General features: G+C 23.5%; 1 protein-coding gene across 1 annotated transcript in view; it reads left to right on the top strand.

The window, feature by feature from the left end:
- The window catches only part of LOC117181875, a 23,616-nt gene that overhangs the window by 6,111 nt on the left and 1,941 nt on the right, over positions 1–15,564 (top strand). The window contains exons 2-4 of the mRNA XM_033374889.1: positions 2,372–2,535; positions 2,625–2,766; positions 10,530–10,672. Coding sequence (XP_033230780.1) covers positions 2,372–2,535; positions 2,625–2,766; positions 10,530–10,672 — 449 coding nt within the window. The remainder of the gene's footprint in view (positions 1–2,371; positions 2,536–2,624; positions 2,767–10,529; positions 10,673–15,564) is intronic.

Below are 15,564 nucleotides of genomic sequence, written 5' to 3' on the forward strand. Positions count from 1 at the left end.
AATCACGTTTTTTTTTTGTTTAAACTGCATTTTGGGATAATAAATAAATTTTTTGAGGAATTTCATTGGCACCGTCGGAAAGAGGAGATCTTAAGCAATAAATATATATGTGTCTTAATTTTTTCTAGTGTCGAATAGTTTTAGTTATTGGCCCTTGAAAAGCAGTGTACCGGTAGTGGCGTTTTGGCCGTTTAAGGGTTAAAGACTCGAACAAATAAAAAATAAAAGCCTTTGTTGCTGGAAATTTGTGATAAAAAACACTTTTACTTAATAAATACATAATTTTTTTAATTTATCTGTACTTTGAGTAATAATAAGTGAACAAAAACGGTTTAAATCAGTTCAAAATTTAAACGGTTTCAATTTGAAAGTCTTAGTCATTACACAAATGTGAACGTTTGACTGAAAGTTTATAAACTATTTTCAACTTAAAAATAACTTCATAATAATATATTCTTTATTAAAGGATTTTATAAAAATTTTAATATTTTTTCAGTCTAAAATATTCCATTTTTAACCCATTCAATTTGAAATTCTCAATTAAAAAAAGATTAATTATTAAATATTTAGCGATATTTGAATTTTTATTCAAGACAAGTAAATTGAAACCAAATATTTAAAAGTACATAATCATTAACTGAATTGTTTGACATTGAAAGCCTCGAATCGTTAAAATTTCGAAAGAGCCTTTAAACTTTGAACGTTACAATTTTAATTGTAAATCTTTGAAAAACTTTGTAAATATTCTCTTAAAATAATTTTTAAAAATGAAAAATAATTTTTAATTTTCCTATGACTCTTAAGAAAAGGTTTTTATTCTTTTGAAGCCTTTCACAATTCTTGAAAAGAACCTATTTTTTTATTTAAAATCTGCGAAAATCTACATTTTGTTTTATATTAGGCTATATATCATTTCTAGTTTTACATTAAGTTTGAATTTTTTCACAACTTCTACATATCTCTTAAAATTACTCAAATTTCGCGTACAAATAATAAATGTTAAATTGTTATTCATACATCCAAATTGTAAAGAAATTTTCTAAAATTTGCAGGACTTTCTGAAAATTGTAGAAAAAATTCAATTCATTTTGACAGATATTTAGAAGTTCTGAAAAAATGTCCAAAATAATTTTTAATTTAAAACAAATTTAAAACAACTTCTAGATTTCTCAAAATTTTCAAATAAAATTTTGAAGCTTTCCAAGAATGTTTAAACAATTTAATAAAATGGAATTTATGATTTAAGAAGTGTTCAGTTACGAATTTTTCAATATTTAATGTTTTTAGCTTAAAATTCCTCAAAATTATATAATTTGGAAAATTTTAAAGTTCATTGATTGATTTTTTAATTTAAAGCATTCAAAATGATAAGGTGGATTTATATTTTTTTATATTGAAAAATGTTAGTACCCTTAATTTTATACGCGTAAATTATTGAGCATTTCAATACAACATTTTTTAATTAAAAACTTAAATTTCAATTTTAGAAGTTCAAAATTGAACAACTCACTTTGAGTGCTTTCATTTGCAGCCCAGTTTTTATTACCTCATGTGGAAAATTTTTTAGCTTTAGAGTTCCATTTTTTAAAATTTAATTTGCCGTGAATAGTTTGAAGAGATTTCAAAAGATATTTTAAGATTCCAAGGCATTTGCAAGAGTTTAAAATAATTTTAACGGATTTCAAGTTGTTTTAATAATTGTAAGGGATTTCATTATTTCAATGGATTTCAAAGAATTTATTTACACAAAGTTAGGAATTTCGTAGGGTTTCAAAGATTTGAAGAGACGTTCAAATATGTTATCAATTCATTTGGAATTCGCTCTGAATTCTTAACAGTTGATCCTAAATTCTTCTAAATTCACTAAATTTTACTCAATTGAATGGATTCTTCTTCTCATTTTCCTTAAATTCCACTAAATTCACTCAAATTTTCCTGACATTAATGGTATTTTTTCGATTATTAAAACCATTTCCAATTCATTTGAATTATTTTAAATTGGATTGTATTTACTACTCCCTTTTTTGTTTATAAATTAGTAGGGTCTTTAAGATTTTCAGAGATTAGAAAATATATGTTGTAATTCAGTTTAAATTCTTAATTCGGTAATTCGCTCAAGTGGAAAATTGTTTAGCTTTAGAGATGCATTTTTTAAATTTCATTTACCGTGAAAAATGTTTGCGAAACGGGAAATGACTGGGAATTTATTAAGTCGATTAAAACGGCCACCCTGAATTCTGATTTTTGCATGTTAATGTTCAGGGTAAATGAAAAATTGGTCATAGAATTTTGAAAAATATATTTTTTTTTCCGGTACTCGGATAGATCCTCTCAAATGTATTTTTAATTCACTCTGTTTTTATTCTTGCAGATAAAGTAGTTCAAAAGGAAGATTGCATCTCAGTAAATAGTATAGAATTAGGAAATGGTGTACCTGGAGTTTTGACTCGATCCGGATCAGTCCCGAGTCTCGATCTGAAGTCTTTTCTTTCCCCTAGTCAGGAAGATGAGTCGACTGTGGAAAATATGCACCAGGTTCAGTATTTTTCAAAATTTTATAAAAATTCCACTTATAGATAAACCAATTTTATTAAAGGGAAAATTACTATTCTATGTTTTTTTAGACAATCTACTGGGAATGGAAACAGTACATGGAAAGTTGTGTTTTACTACTTCAAGTTGCAGCTAATATATTTTCCAACATTTCCACAGAAGCCGTTTTACGTGAAGTTCTAGCCACTGCCCAAGGATATAATTTTCTCTGCAGTAAGCATAAACAATTAAATTAAATTAAACAGACCCTATTTTCAAGATTTTGTCAACTCGCTGAAGCTTGCAACGTTTAAAAAAAACGTATTTACAAAAAAAATTTTTTGTGCGAGACCCAAAATTTGAAATAGGCCTATTTGATGACAAAAGGTACCCGTCAAAGTTTCAACCCCCTATCTCATCCGGAACACCCTCGTTTTCAACCCCTAACATAGCAAAAAAATCGGGAACAATCCTCTAACATCCAGACCTAAAATTTTCTGCTTCAGAATCGTTCTACTTGGTGTCCAAGGATGATAAAAAAAGTTTTATTCTCCTACCTCATCCGGAACACCCCATTTTCAACCCCGAAAATATTGAAAAATCGAAAAAAAATTCCAAAAAATCCCCTAACTTCCAGACCTAAAATTTTATGCTTCACAACAGTTCCATCTGATGACTAAAGATACTAAAAAAAGTTTTATTCTCCTATCCCATCCACAAACACCTTTTTGCAACCCCAACATATTGAAAAATCGAAAAAAAATCCCCTAACTTCCAGACCTAAAATTTGATGCTTCAGACTGGTTCCATCTGATGTTCAAAAATACTAAAAAAAAGTTTTATTCTCCTATCTCATCCGGAACACCCCATTTTCAACACCGAAAATATTGAAAAATCGAAAAAAAATTCCAAAAAATCCCCTAACTTCCAGACCTAAAATTTTATGCTTTACAACAGTTCCATCTGATGACTAAAGATACTAAAAAAAGTTTTATTCTCCTATCCAATCCACAAACACCTTTTTGCAACCCCGACATATTGAAAAATCGAAAAAAAATCCCCTAACTTCCAGACCTAAAATTTGATGCTTCAGACTGGTTCCATCTGATGTTCAAAAATACTACAAAAAGTTTCATTACCCTGTCAAATCCGGAACACCCCGTTTTCAACCCCCAAAATATTGAAAAATAAAAAAAAAAAAAATTCCCTAAAATCCAGACCTAAAATTTTGTGCTACAGTATGGGTCCATCTGATGTCCAAAGACACTCAAAAAAAGTTTCATTCCCGTATCTCATCCGGAACAGCCCGTTTTCAACCCCCAAAATAATGAAAAATCGAAAAAAAATTCCCTAAAATCCAGACCTGAAATGTTATACATCAGAATGGTTCCATTTTATGTCCAAAGACACTAAAAAAAGTTTCATTACATTATTTATAGTCTATAATGATTTTTTTTGAAATTTATAAAAAGATTGAAGTTTCCAAGAGTCAGGAATTTTGAAAAAAGTAGAAAATCAGAGAATTTCTGTGAGAAGTAACTGAAAAAAATAATCAAGGCTGCCACATAGTCACTTTTATTCTCAAATCACTTTGTAGTCTCTTTTTTAAACCTTTCAAACCTTTAAAACCTGAAAATCTCCTTGAATTTCTGACGAGAACCTAGAATTTGATTTTTTTTTTTTGGTTTTTGAAACAGTTTTCGAAGGGTTGATCACTCAGTTTTTGAGTATGCGCTAGATTTCAAAAAGTAACAAAATAATTCTAGAGATTTAAAAATGTCTCAAAGCTTTTATAATATTTAAAAAGATTTTGAACATTTTAATGAGTTCATGGATTTTAAATACTTAAAAAGCATTCACAGATTTGAAATATTTTAATATTTTTAAATGAATACAAAAGATTTCAGAAAGATTTCACAAAAAGTTCATAAGGATTATATTTTAAAAGATTTCAGTGATTTTAAGCGAACACAAAAGATTTGACAAACAAAGATTAAAGAAAGATTTCAGAACGATTTTAAAGATTTCACAAAGATTTTACCAAAATTAAAAAAGGTTTCAATATATTTTAATGTTTTCAAATGAATACAAAAGATTTCATAAAAACTTTATAAAGATATCAAATTCAAAGATTTGAAAAAGGGATTTTGGTACACCAAATTTCGAAGATTTAAAATCATTTTTAAGATTTTAAACGATTTCGAATTTATTAAGAAGGTTTCAAACGATTTCACAAAGATTTCAAGGATTTCAAATATTTTGCCAAAATCGTAAAACATTTCACAAAGATTTTCAAATATTTTAATTATTTTAAATGAATGCAAAAGATTTTACAAATATTACAAAGATTTCATAAAATTTTGATAAATATTTGGAAAAGGGAATAGTACTCTTGATTTTAAATCATTTTAAATCTTTTAAATGATTTCAATTTTGTTAAAAGTTTTTTAAATATTTCACAAAGCTTTCAAACATTTCAAATATTTCATAAAGATTTGAAAACTTTCAGAAGATTTGAAGGAATGATTTCAGAACATTTAAAAGATTTGCAATGATTTCAAATTTGTTAAGAAGATTTCACAAATATTTCAAATATTTTAATGTTTTCAAATGAATATAAAAGATTTGAGAAAGATTTAACAAATATTTCAAATGTTTCATCAAAATTCCATAGAAATGTCAAAAAATTACAAGAATTTCAGATTTCAAATCATTTTAGAGATTTTAAACGATTTCGAATTTGTTTAGAAGGTTTCAAAAGATTTGAAAGATTTTACCAAAATGTAAAAGATTTAACAAAGATTTTCAAATATTTTAATTATTTTAAATGAATGCAAAAGATTTCACAAATAATACCAAGATTTCACAATCATTTCATAAATATTTCAAAGATTTTACCAAAATTTCAAAACATTTGAAATATTTTAATGTTTTCAAATGAATATAAAGGATTTCATAAAAATATCATGAAGATATCAAATTCAAAGATTTCAGAAAGGGATTTTGGTACATCAGATTTCGAAGATTTAAAATCATTTTGGAGATTTTAAACGATTTCGAATTTTTTTTAGAAGGTTTCAAAAGATTTCAAAGATTATACCAAAATTTCAAAATATTTTAAACATTTCAATATTTTAAAATAAATGCAAAAGATTTCATAAAAAATTCATAAAGATATAAAATTCAAAGATTTAAAAAAGGGATTTTGGTACACCAGATTTCGAAGATTTAAAATCATTTTTAAGATTTTAAACTATTTCAAATTTATTTAGAAGATTTCAAAAGATTTCAAAGATTTTACCAAAATTGTAAAAGATTTCAAAAAGATGCACTTGATTTCAAAGCTTTTAAATGATTTTAATTTGGTTTAAAATATTTAAAAAGATTTCACAAAGCTTTCAAAGATTTGACAAAGGATCCAAAACTTTCACAAAGATTTTAAAACTGTCAGAAGATTTGAAGGATTTAAAAAAATTTTAAATAAAAAAAATTCGTATTTGTATGTAGAAAATTTAAGTATTTGATTAAAAATGCAACTACTTTTTAAATATTTAATGATTTTATTAACAATTCAAGTGTTTTGTTAAAAACTAGTCTTTTTTGGTCAAAAATTCAATTACTTTTTTGAGAATTTGTCTATTTGGATTTCTAATTCAGATTTCTAAGATTTCAGAACATTTTAAATATCTGCAATGATTTCAAATTTTTTAAGAAGATATCACAAATATTTTAATGACTTCAAATGAATACAAAAGATTTCAGAAAGATTTAACAAATATTTCAAATGTTACATCAAAATTTCATAGAGATGTAAAAAAATTACAAGAATTTCAGATTTCAAAACATTTTAAAGATTTTAAATATTTTCCAAATTTTTAGAACATTTCAAAAGATTTCAAATATTTCAATGATTTGAAATGAATACAAAATATTTGTTAAATGTTTCGAATAATCCATAAGTATTTCAAAAGATTTAAAGAATTTAAAAGATTTCAAAAAGTGTACAGAACGCCAAAATACAAATCATTTTCAAATTTTTAAACAAATACACTTTTTTTTTTAATTTCTAAACATTTCACAAAAGTTTAAGATATAATATAAAAGTTTCAAAAGATTTTGAGTATTGAAAAATTTAAATAGGTATCAAAGATTTCAGAATATTTCCAAAGTTTTAAATAATTTCAAAACGTTTGAAGAAATGTGAGAAGATTTCAAAAAATTTCAATGATTTCAAACGAACACAACAGTTTTCACTAACAAAGATTAAAGAGAGATTTCTTAAACATTTCAAAATTTCAAAAAATTTCAAAGATTTAACAAATTTTTTAAAAGAATTTACGAAGATTTCATAGAAATTTCAAGATTGATAGATTTAGATAATTTAAAGGGATTTTAAAAATCATTGGGTATTTTTAAAACTTCTAAGGCATTTTAAAGAGCTTTTAATTTGAAATATTTCAGAGAAGTATAAAAAATTTAAAGGAATGATTAATTAATTTAATTAATTTGAAGGGATTTCAGAGCGGTTTAAATATTTTAGGATACATTTTACAGGATATGAAGAAATATCATTATCAAATTTTAAGGGATTTTATAATATTTTAGTGGATTTTAAAGAAATTATTCACGAGAAGTGAGATATTTTGCAAGGCTTTAAATATTTGAAGAGATTTTAAATTAGTTTTTGGAATTTATCCTAAATTTTTATTAATTTATCTTTAAATATTTTTAATTCTTTTGAATTTTTTAATTCACTGGAATACTTCTAAATTTATAACTTAATTTTAGTTAATTCAATGCATCTTTTTAGTTGACATTTTTATTTACTTAATTGCTCCTAAAGATCAATTGGTAAAATGATCAAATTTTGCTGAAATAAATGAATTTCCTCGATGTTAAAAACAACATTTCCAATCCATTTGATTTCTTTTGAATTGTTTTTTAGTCATTAGTCACTCGTTTGTTTAGAAATTAGTATGGTTTCTAAGATTCGAAATTAATTTTTAGGAAATCACCTTGAATTCCTAATAATTTACCCCTAATTCTTTTAAATTCTTTGGAATTCTCTTGAATATTTTGAATTCATTTTAATTCTTCTAAATTTACTTTTTGAAATTTTTAACGTTTCTATTTAATGTACCATGACGTTTTTTAAACCTTATCTTTAATTCTGAGGAATTCCATCAAATCCTTTCGAATTCCCTAGAATTTTTCTAAGCTCATTTCAAAGTTACTGAATTTAATGAAGTTTTTTTAAATACTTTTAAATTGTTTTTTGAATTTTGAAGTTTAATATTTTTTATTTGAAAATTCTACCCTTTGGCTGGAAAAAGAAAATTCATCTTTGTAGATTGCAAATTCAACCATTTGATTAAAAATGCTACTTTTTCGTTAAAAATTTATTTATTTTGTTAAACATCAACCTACTTTATTAAAAAAGTCATCTTTTTTTGGGCGAAACTTGAAGTTTTTTGCTCAAAATTTGAACATTTGGGTTAAAAATTCATCTTTTTTTTATTTGAAAATTTAATTGTCTTTTAAAAATGCAATTATTTGGTTGAAAATATAACTGTTTTTATTGAACTTTCATCTTTAAAGTACATTTGTTCGTAAATTCCACTAGTTTCTTGAAAATTTAATTATTTTGTTAAAAATTCAAGTATTTTGTTAAAATTTAATTTTTTTGATTCGAAATTGATTCGTTTGTTAAATTAAAATTCAACTATCTTTTTAAAAAAATGTAATTAATTAGTTTAAAATGCGTTTTTTTTGTTAAATTTTAATTTTTTTAATGGGAACATTAGGGTAATAAATAAAGATTTATCTTCGTACTTTGAAAATCCATCCATTTGATTAAAAATGTAACTATTTCGTTAAAAATGTAGTTATTTTTGTTAAAAATCTAATTATTCTGTTTAAAAGTAATCTTTTTTGTCGAAAATTAAACGTTTTTGTTAAAAATTCGTCCTTTTGATTTGAAAATTCATATTTTTTGTTGTTGAAAATTTGAATGTATTCTAAAAAACTCAATTGTTTGGTTGAAATGTAATTTTTTGGTTAAAAAATCATCTTTTTTTGTTCGAAACAATTTGATTTGAAAAGATTGGAAATTAGTTTTTGGAATTCATCCTGAATTTTTATTAGTGTATCCTGAAATCTTTTTTAATATTTTGAATTATTCAATTCACTTGAATTCTTCTAAATTTACTTAATTTTACTTAATTCAATGCATTTTTTTAGTTGAAATTTTTATTTATTTAATCGGTCCTAAAGATAAATAAATTGATCAAAGGATTTAAAATATATTATAGGGTATTTTAAAATGTTCCAAGGCATTTTCAAGAGATTAAAAAAATTACAAGGGATTTCCAACAGTTTTATTAATTTTAAGGCATTTTAAATATTTTAATGGATTTTAATCGAATTCATTTTTCTAAATCCCCTTAAAACTTACTGAATTCAATAAATTTGTTCATATTTTATATTGTTTTCAACTCACTTGATTATTATTTAAATTTAGCTAAATTTTTTATTAATTTCATCGGATTTTTGTCATTTCTCTAAATTCACTGAAATTTTGCTGAAATAAATAAATTAATTTACCCCTAATTCTGTTAAATTCTTTGAAATTCTTTTGATTTTTTAAAAAGTCATTTTAATTCTTCTAAATATACTTTTTGAATTTTTTCACGTTTCTATTTAATTGAATCTGAAGTTTTTAAACCTTTATCTTGAATTCTTAGACATTCCATCAAATCCTTTTGAATACCCTTGCTTTTTTCGAAACCGCATTAAAATTGACTGAATTCAATAAATTTGTTCATATTTTGCAATTATTTTCAATTCACTAGATTACTATTTAAATTCAGCTTAATTTTTTATTAATTTCATCGAATTTTTCTCATTTCTCTTAAATTTCTCTAAATTCACTCAAAATTTTCTAAAATAAATTTCAGCAAAATTTTGATTCGAAATTAGTATGGTTTCTAAGATTTAAAACTTTTTTTTAGGAAATCAGCCTGAATTCTTATTAATTTACCCCGAATTCTTTTAAATTCTCTTGAATTTTTTTGAATTCACTTTAATTCTTCTAAATTTACTTTTTGAATGTTTAAACGTTTTTATTTACATGATCTTGAAATTTTTTAAACTCATCTTCAATTCTTAGGCATTCCATCGAATTATTTCCCTTAAATTCTTACAAATTCACTGAAATTTAGCTCGAGTTAATTAATTTTTTCAATTTTAAAAAACATTTCCAATTAATTTGATTTCTTTTGAACTATTTTGTAATCATTAGTCACTTTTTTGATTCGAAATTCGTATGGTTTCTTAGATTTGAAATTATTTGTTATGAAATCACCCTGAATTCCAAATAATTTACCCCTAATTCTTTCAAATTCTCTTGATTTTTTTTTTAATTCACTTTAATTCTTTTAGATTTACTTTTTGAAAATTTAAAAGTTTTTATTTAAACGATACTCAAGTTTTTTAACCCCATCTTGAATTCCTAGGCATTTCATCAAATCCTTTTAATTCCCTTTAATTTTTCTAAGCTCATTTCAAAGTTACTGAATTCAATTTAATTCTTCTAAATTTACTTTTTGAATTTTTAAAAATTTTTCCATATTTTTAAATTGTTTTTATTCGTTAAAGATTTTTTTTAAATCACTTTGAATTTTTATAAATTTATTCGAAATCTTCCCGTTTTCCTTAAATACCTCTAAATTCATTTTAATTTCGATTTTTTGTATTACAAATTTTTTTTCCAATCTATTTGAATTTTTTTGAATTCAACTTAAATTGTTTTGAGGCCATATTAATTTATCCTGACTTTGTTAGCCTTTGAGCACGAAAAAAGTACCCTATGAGCGTGACAGAAATGACCCTTTTGTCCCTATATTGTATCCTATAGGGACGGTAAGGCTGGAAATTATGAAAATAAAATTCATTTTATAATATTGTATTTATTTATACACATTTAAATTTATTTCTAGATTTGGCGGAAGTCGCTGCAGTTTGTAGACGGGTAAATTTCTCCCACAAAGAAATGGATATCAATATTATGGGATTCGATGATTTGTTGATGGAAATCGACAGAATTTGGGCCGAGATGGAACCATTTTACACAAATATTCCCGTAAATATAATATTTTTAAAAATTTTATAACATAGAATATGCCAAATTCAGAGCTCGAAATCACACTACTATTGCGAATATTTTGAAAAAATTCCACTAAATTCATTTTTTCTTAAAGAATTTTTTCGTACTTTAATGATTGACTAAAATATCATGCCTATTATCGCAAATTCAAAAATATATGCTAAAAATACTCCCAAAGTCTTAATATGTAAAAAAATTAGTTTAAAATTCTAGAAGTTTGTCTATTCTTTATTATTTTTTAGCTTAGTTTTTAGATTGTACGATATTTTCTACTATTTCAAGAAAAAAAAAAAATTGTACCTTTTTGATTAGTAAGACTTATTGGTTGATAATATTTTAATAATATTTTAAAAATCAGCTATTTGATGTAATAAAAAATTTGATTCAATAACATTAAAGAGTGAAAAATACCAAATTGTAAGCGTTACATTTTTAAAAAACTTAGAATGAAACAATTTGAAAATTAGTAAGTTTGAAATTAAAAAATATTTGAATACAAATTTTTTCAAGAATAAACAATGCAAATATAAGCATTGCTATTGTTTATATATAAAAATATCAAGTTTTTCTGTTTTGAAAAAAGTTCAAAAATCGAAAATTTTCAACCTTAGATCATTTTAAATTTACAAAAAAGAACTAGAACTTTCAAAATTATTCCAAATGAAAAAAAAACTGTAAATGAACCAATTTTAATTTAACAAATGTTTAAAATGCATATAAACTATAAATTTGCCAAGTAAAAAATGCAACTTTATCTTTGTAAATATGTTCAAACAAAGTTTTTTTATGTGAAACTTGGACTCTGTTTCTAAAGCAATCAGGCTGGATTTAGAACAGTGAAAACCTGAAAATCAGGAAATTTTATTAGTCAGAGAAAGTCGGGGGATTAAAAAAATATATCTGGTAAAAGTTAGGGAATTTCTGTAATTTCTGAATTCCTTTAAATAACTGTCAAAGAATTAGGTAATTTTTAAAATGATGATTTTGGTTGGAAAGTTCAACTAATTTCTTAAAAATTGGACTTGTTGGGTTGTAAATTCAATTATTTTTGCAAAAAATTAACTTTTGTGGAAAATTCATATTTTGGTGTCAAAAATTCAACTGAAATCTTTCTCGGTTGAAAATTTCACTGTTTTGTTGAAATTCGTCTATTTGGGTGGAAAATTTAACTATTTTTTAGAAAATTTATTTAAAATAAAATAAAAAATAAACTTTTTGATTGTTTGTTGATTAAGGATTCAAGTCTTTTGTTCAAAATTCGTATTTTTTTTTATTTTAACTGCTTTTGGTTTTAAATAAAAATATTTTTTGGTTGCAATATCTACTATTATATTATTGATTGAAAACTGATCTTTTTTGGTTTAAAGAATGAATTTTTTCGTTGAAGGTTCAACTTCTTTGTTAAAAAATCCTTTTTTTTGTTGAATATTCACTGTTTTATTTAAAAATTCATATTTTTGGTTAAAATTTGAACTATTCTGTTGAAATTGTTTTTTTTTTTTAATTTAGAAAAAAATTTGGACCAAAAAAATAAATTTTCAATGAGAAAAGATGAATTTTTAAACCAAAAGGACGAATTTTCAACAAAACAATTAAATTTTCGAACAAAAAAGATTATTTTTTAACAAAATAACTGAATTTTCAACAAAAAAGATAAATTTTGAATTCAAAAGGACAAATGTTCTGTCCAAATAGACGACTGCTAAAAAACAATTTAATTTTTGACCAAAAAAGACGAATTTTAAACAAAATACTTGAATTGTGAATAAAATAATGAAATATTAAAAAACATAGTTGCATTTTTAATCAAATACATTAATTTTCTACCTACAAAAATAAATTTCTAACCAAATAGCTAAATTAAAAAAAATAATAATAAACTTCAATCAAAAACAGTTGAATTTTCAAGCTAAAAAGTCGAATTTTTCAGAAAACAGTTGACCTTTAAACTCAAAAAGATGAACTTTCAACAGAAAAATTTAATTATTAATAAAAAAAAAAATGCATTTTTAACAACAAAATGAATTTTTTCCCAAACAATTGAACTGATGATGAATTTTCAACCACATGGTCGAATTTTTAAACTAAAATTATTAAACTTCTACCAAAACACTTCTTTATTGAAAAATCCTGTTTTTTTTATATTTATTGTTTTTTTGTTGTTGTTGAAAATTCAGCTCTTTGGTTAAAAATGGATCTATTTTGTTGAAATTGATCTTTTTTAATTTAAAATTCAACTACTTTTCGAATATTTTTTTTTGGTTGAAAGTTCATCGTTTTCTTTCAAAATTTAACTTTTTTTTTTGAAAATTATTTTTTTTCTTCACTTAAAATATGGTCTTAACTGAAAATTTAACTATTCCATTTTTTTTACTAAAAATTGATAGTTTTTATTTAAAAGATTCAAATATTATATTTTTCGTTGTATATTTTTATGTCAAATTTATCTATTTGATTGAAAATTAAACATCTCTGTTAGAAATGCGTTTTTTGTGAAGATTCAAATTTTGGTTGGAAATTTAATTATTTTCTCCAAAATTCAACTATTTTGTCAAAAAGTAATCTTTTTTTTTTGTCAAAAAAATTAAGTGTTGTGTTGAACATTCGTCTTTTTGCATAGAAAATCTGTACTTTTTAAACTTAAAATTCAACTTTCGACTAAGAAATTATTTTTTTTTTAGCTTGAAAATTTAATTATGTTTTTGAAAATACAAGATAAGTTTTATTGAAGTTCAACTTTTTTCATTAAAAATTCGACTATTTGGTTGCAAATGCAACTGTTTGGTTAAAAACACATTTTCTTGCTGAAAATTCATTTTTCTTGGTCTAAAAATGACATTTTCATATTAAAAATTAATTTTTTTAGTTGAAAGTCTACTGTTTTCTAAAACATTTGACTTCTAAGCTTAAAAATTCAAATTTTTGGTTTCAAATTCAACGGTTTTTAATAGAAACTAAATTTTTTATTTGTTTAAAAATGTAACTATTTTTGGAATATTTAATTATTTTATTGACAATTAAAGTATTTTGATCAAATTGGTCAAAAATTCAATTGTTTTGTTGAATATTCGCCTGTTTAGACAGGAAATTTTCAGAAAAAATCAATTATTTGTTTGAAAATGCTCATTTGGTTGAAGTTTAATTATTTTGATTTGAAAATTCGACCATGTGGTTAAAAATTCATCATCAGTTCAATTGTTTGGGTTCAAATTTATTTAGCTGTTGTTTTTTATTGAAAGTTCATTTTTTCGAGTTTAAAGGTCAACTGTTTCCTGAAACATTCGACTTTTAAGCTTGAAAATTCCAGTTATTGGTTGGAAATCCAACTATTTTTGATTGAAGTTTAATTTTTTTATTTAAAAATTTAACTATTTGATTAGAAATTCATTTTTTTAGGTATACAATTAATGTATTTGATTTAAAATGCAACTTTTTTTTGGAATATTTCATTATTTTATTGACAATTAAAGTATTTTGTTCAGAATTAGTCTTTTACTATCAAAAATTGAATTATTTTTCTGAAAATTCGTCTATTTGGAAAGAACATTCGTCCTTTTGGATTCCAAATTCATCTTTTTTGTTCGAAAATTTAACTGTTTTGTTGAAAATTCGTTGTTTTGGTATAAAAATTCATCTTTTCTTATTGAAAAATCATTTTTTATTCCAAAATTAATTTTGTTGTTGAAAAAGAAATTCTTCTTTAAAAAATTCAATTATTTGGTTCAAAAGGAAACTTTTTTTATTTAAAATTTAATATTTTTTGTTTGGAAATCTGAGCATTTCGTTGAAAATTAAAAATTCAACTTCATAAGTTGAAGATGCAACCATTTTATTAAAAATGCAACGATTTTGTTGAAAATTTAATTTTTTTTTGAAACTACTTAAAAAAAATCATCTTTTTTTTAGGCGAAAATTCAAGTTTTATTTTTAAATTCGTAGTTTTGGATTCAGAATTCCTTTTTTTTTGTGAAAATTTAATTGTCTCCTGAAATATTCAATTATTTGGTTGAAAATACAACTGTTTTTTTATTGAACTGTAATATTTTTTTTTGAAAATTCGACCATTTGGCTGAAAAATGAAAATTCGTTTCTGCTAGCCGAAAATTTAAGTATTTGTTAAAAAGTCAACTGGCTTTTTGAAAACTTAATTATTTTGTTACAAATTGGAGTATTTTGTTAAAAATTCAATTTTTAGTGCAAAATTAATTTTGTTGCTGAAAAAGCAACTGTCTCAAAAAAATGCAATTATTTGGTTCAAAATGCAACTGTTTTTGGTTGAAGTTTAATATTTTTTGTTTGAAAATTCAAGTATTCTGTTAAAAATTCATCTTTTCGGTCGAAATAAAATTGATTTTGAGCAAAAGGATGATTTTTTAATAAAGTACTTGAATAATTTTTTATAATGCAAACTGTGTTTGGTTCTAGTTTAATATTTTTTGTTTGGAAATTCGAAAATTTCCATGAAAATAAAAAATTCCACTTCATAGGTTGAAAATGCAATAATTTTATTAAAAATGCAACGATTTTGTTGAAAGTTTAATTATTAAAAAAAAATTTACCTACTTTTTAACAAAAAAATTATCTTTTTTGGCGAAAATTCAAATTATTTACAAATTTGTAGTTTTCAATTCAAAATCCATCTTTTAAAAAAAAATTCAATTGGCTCCTGAAAAATTAAATTATTTGGTTGAAAATACAACTGTTTTTTATTGAGCTGTAATATTTTTTGTTTCAAAATTCAACAATTTGGTTGAACACTGAGAATTATTCTACGAGGGTAGTTCAATAAGTCCTTAGAATGAAGTATAAAAACAATTTTTTTGGGTAAATTTTTTTTTATTTTTCAACATAATCTCCTTGGAGCTCTA

The sequence above is a fragment of the Belonocnema kinseyi genome, chromosome 10, assembly GCF_010883055.1.
Source record: "Belonocnema kinseyi isolate 2016_QV_RU_SX_M_011 chromosome 10, B_treatae_v1, whole genome shotgun sequence".
NCBI lineage: Eukaryota > Metazoa > Arthropoda > Insecta > Hymenoptera > Cynipidae > Belonocnema > Belonocnema kinseyi.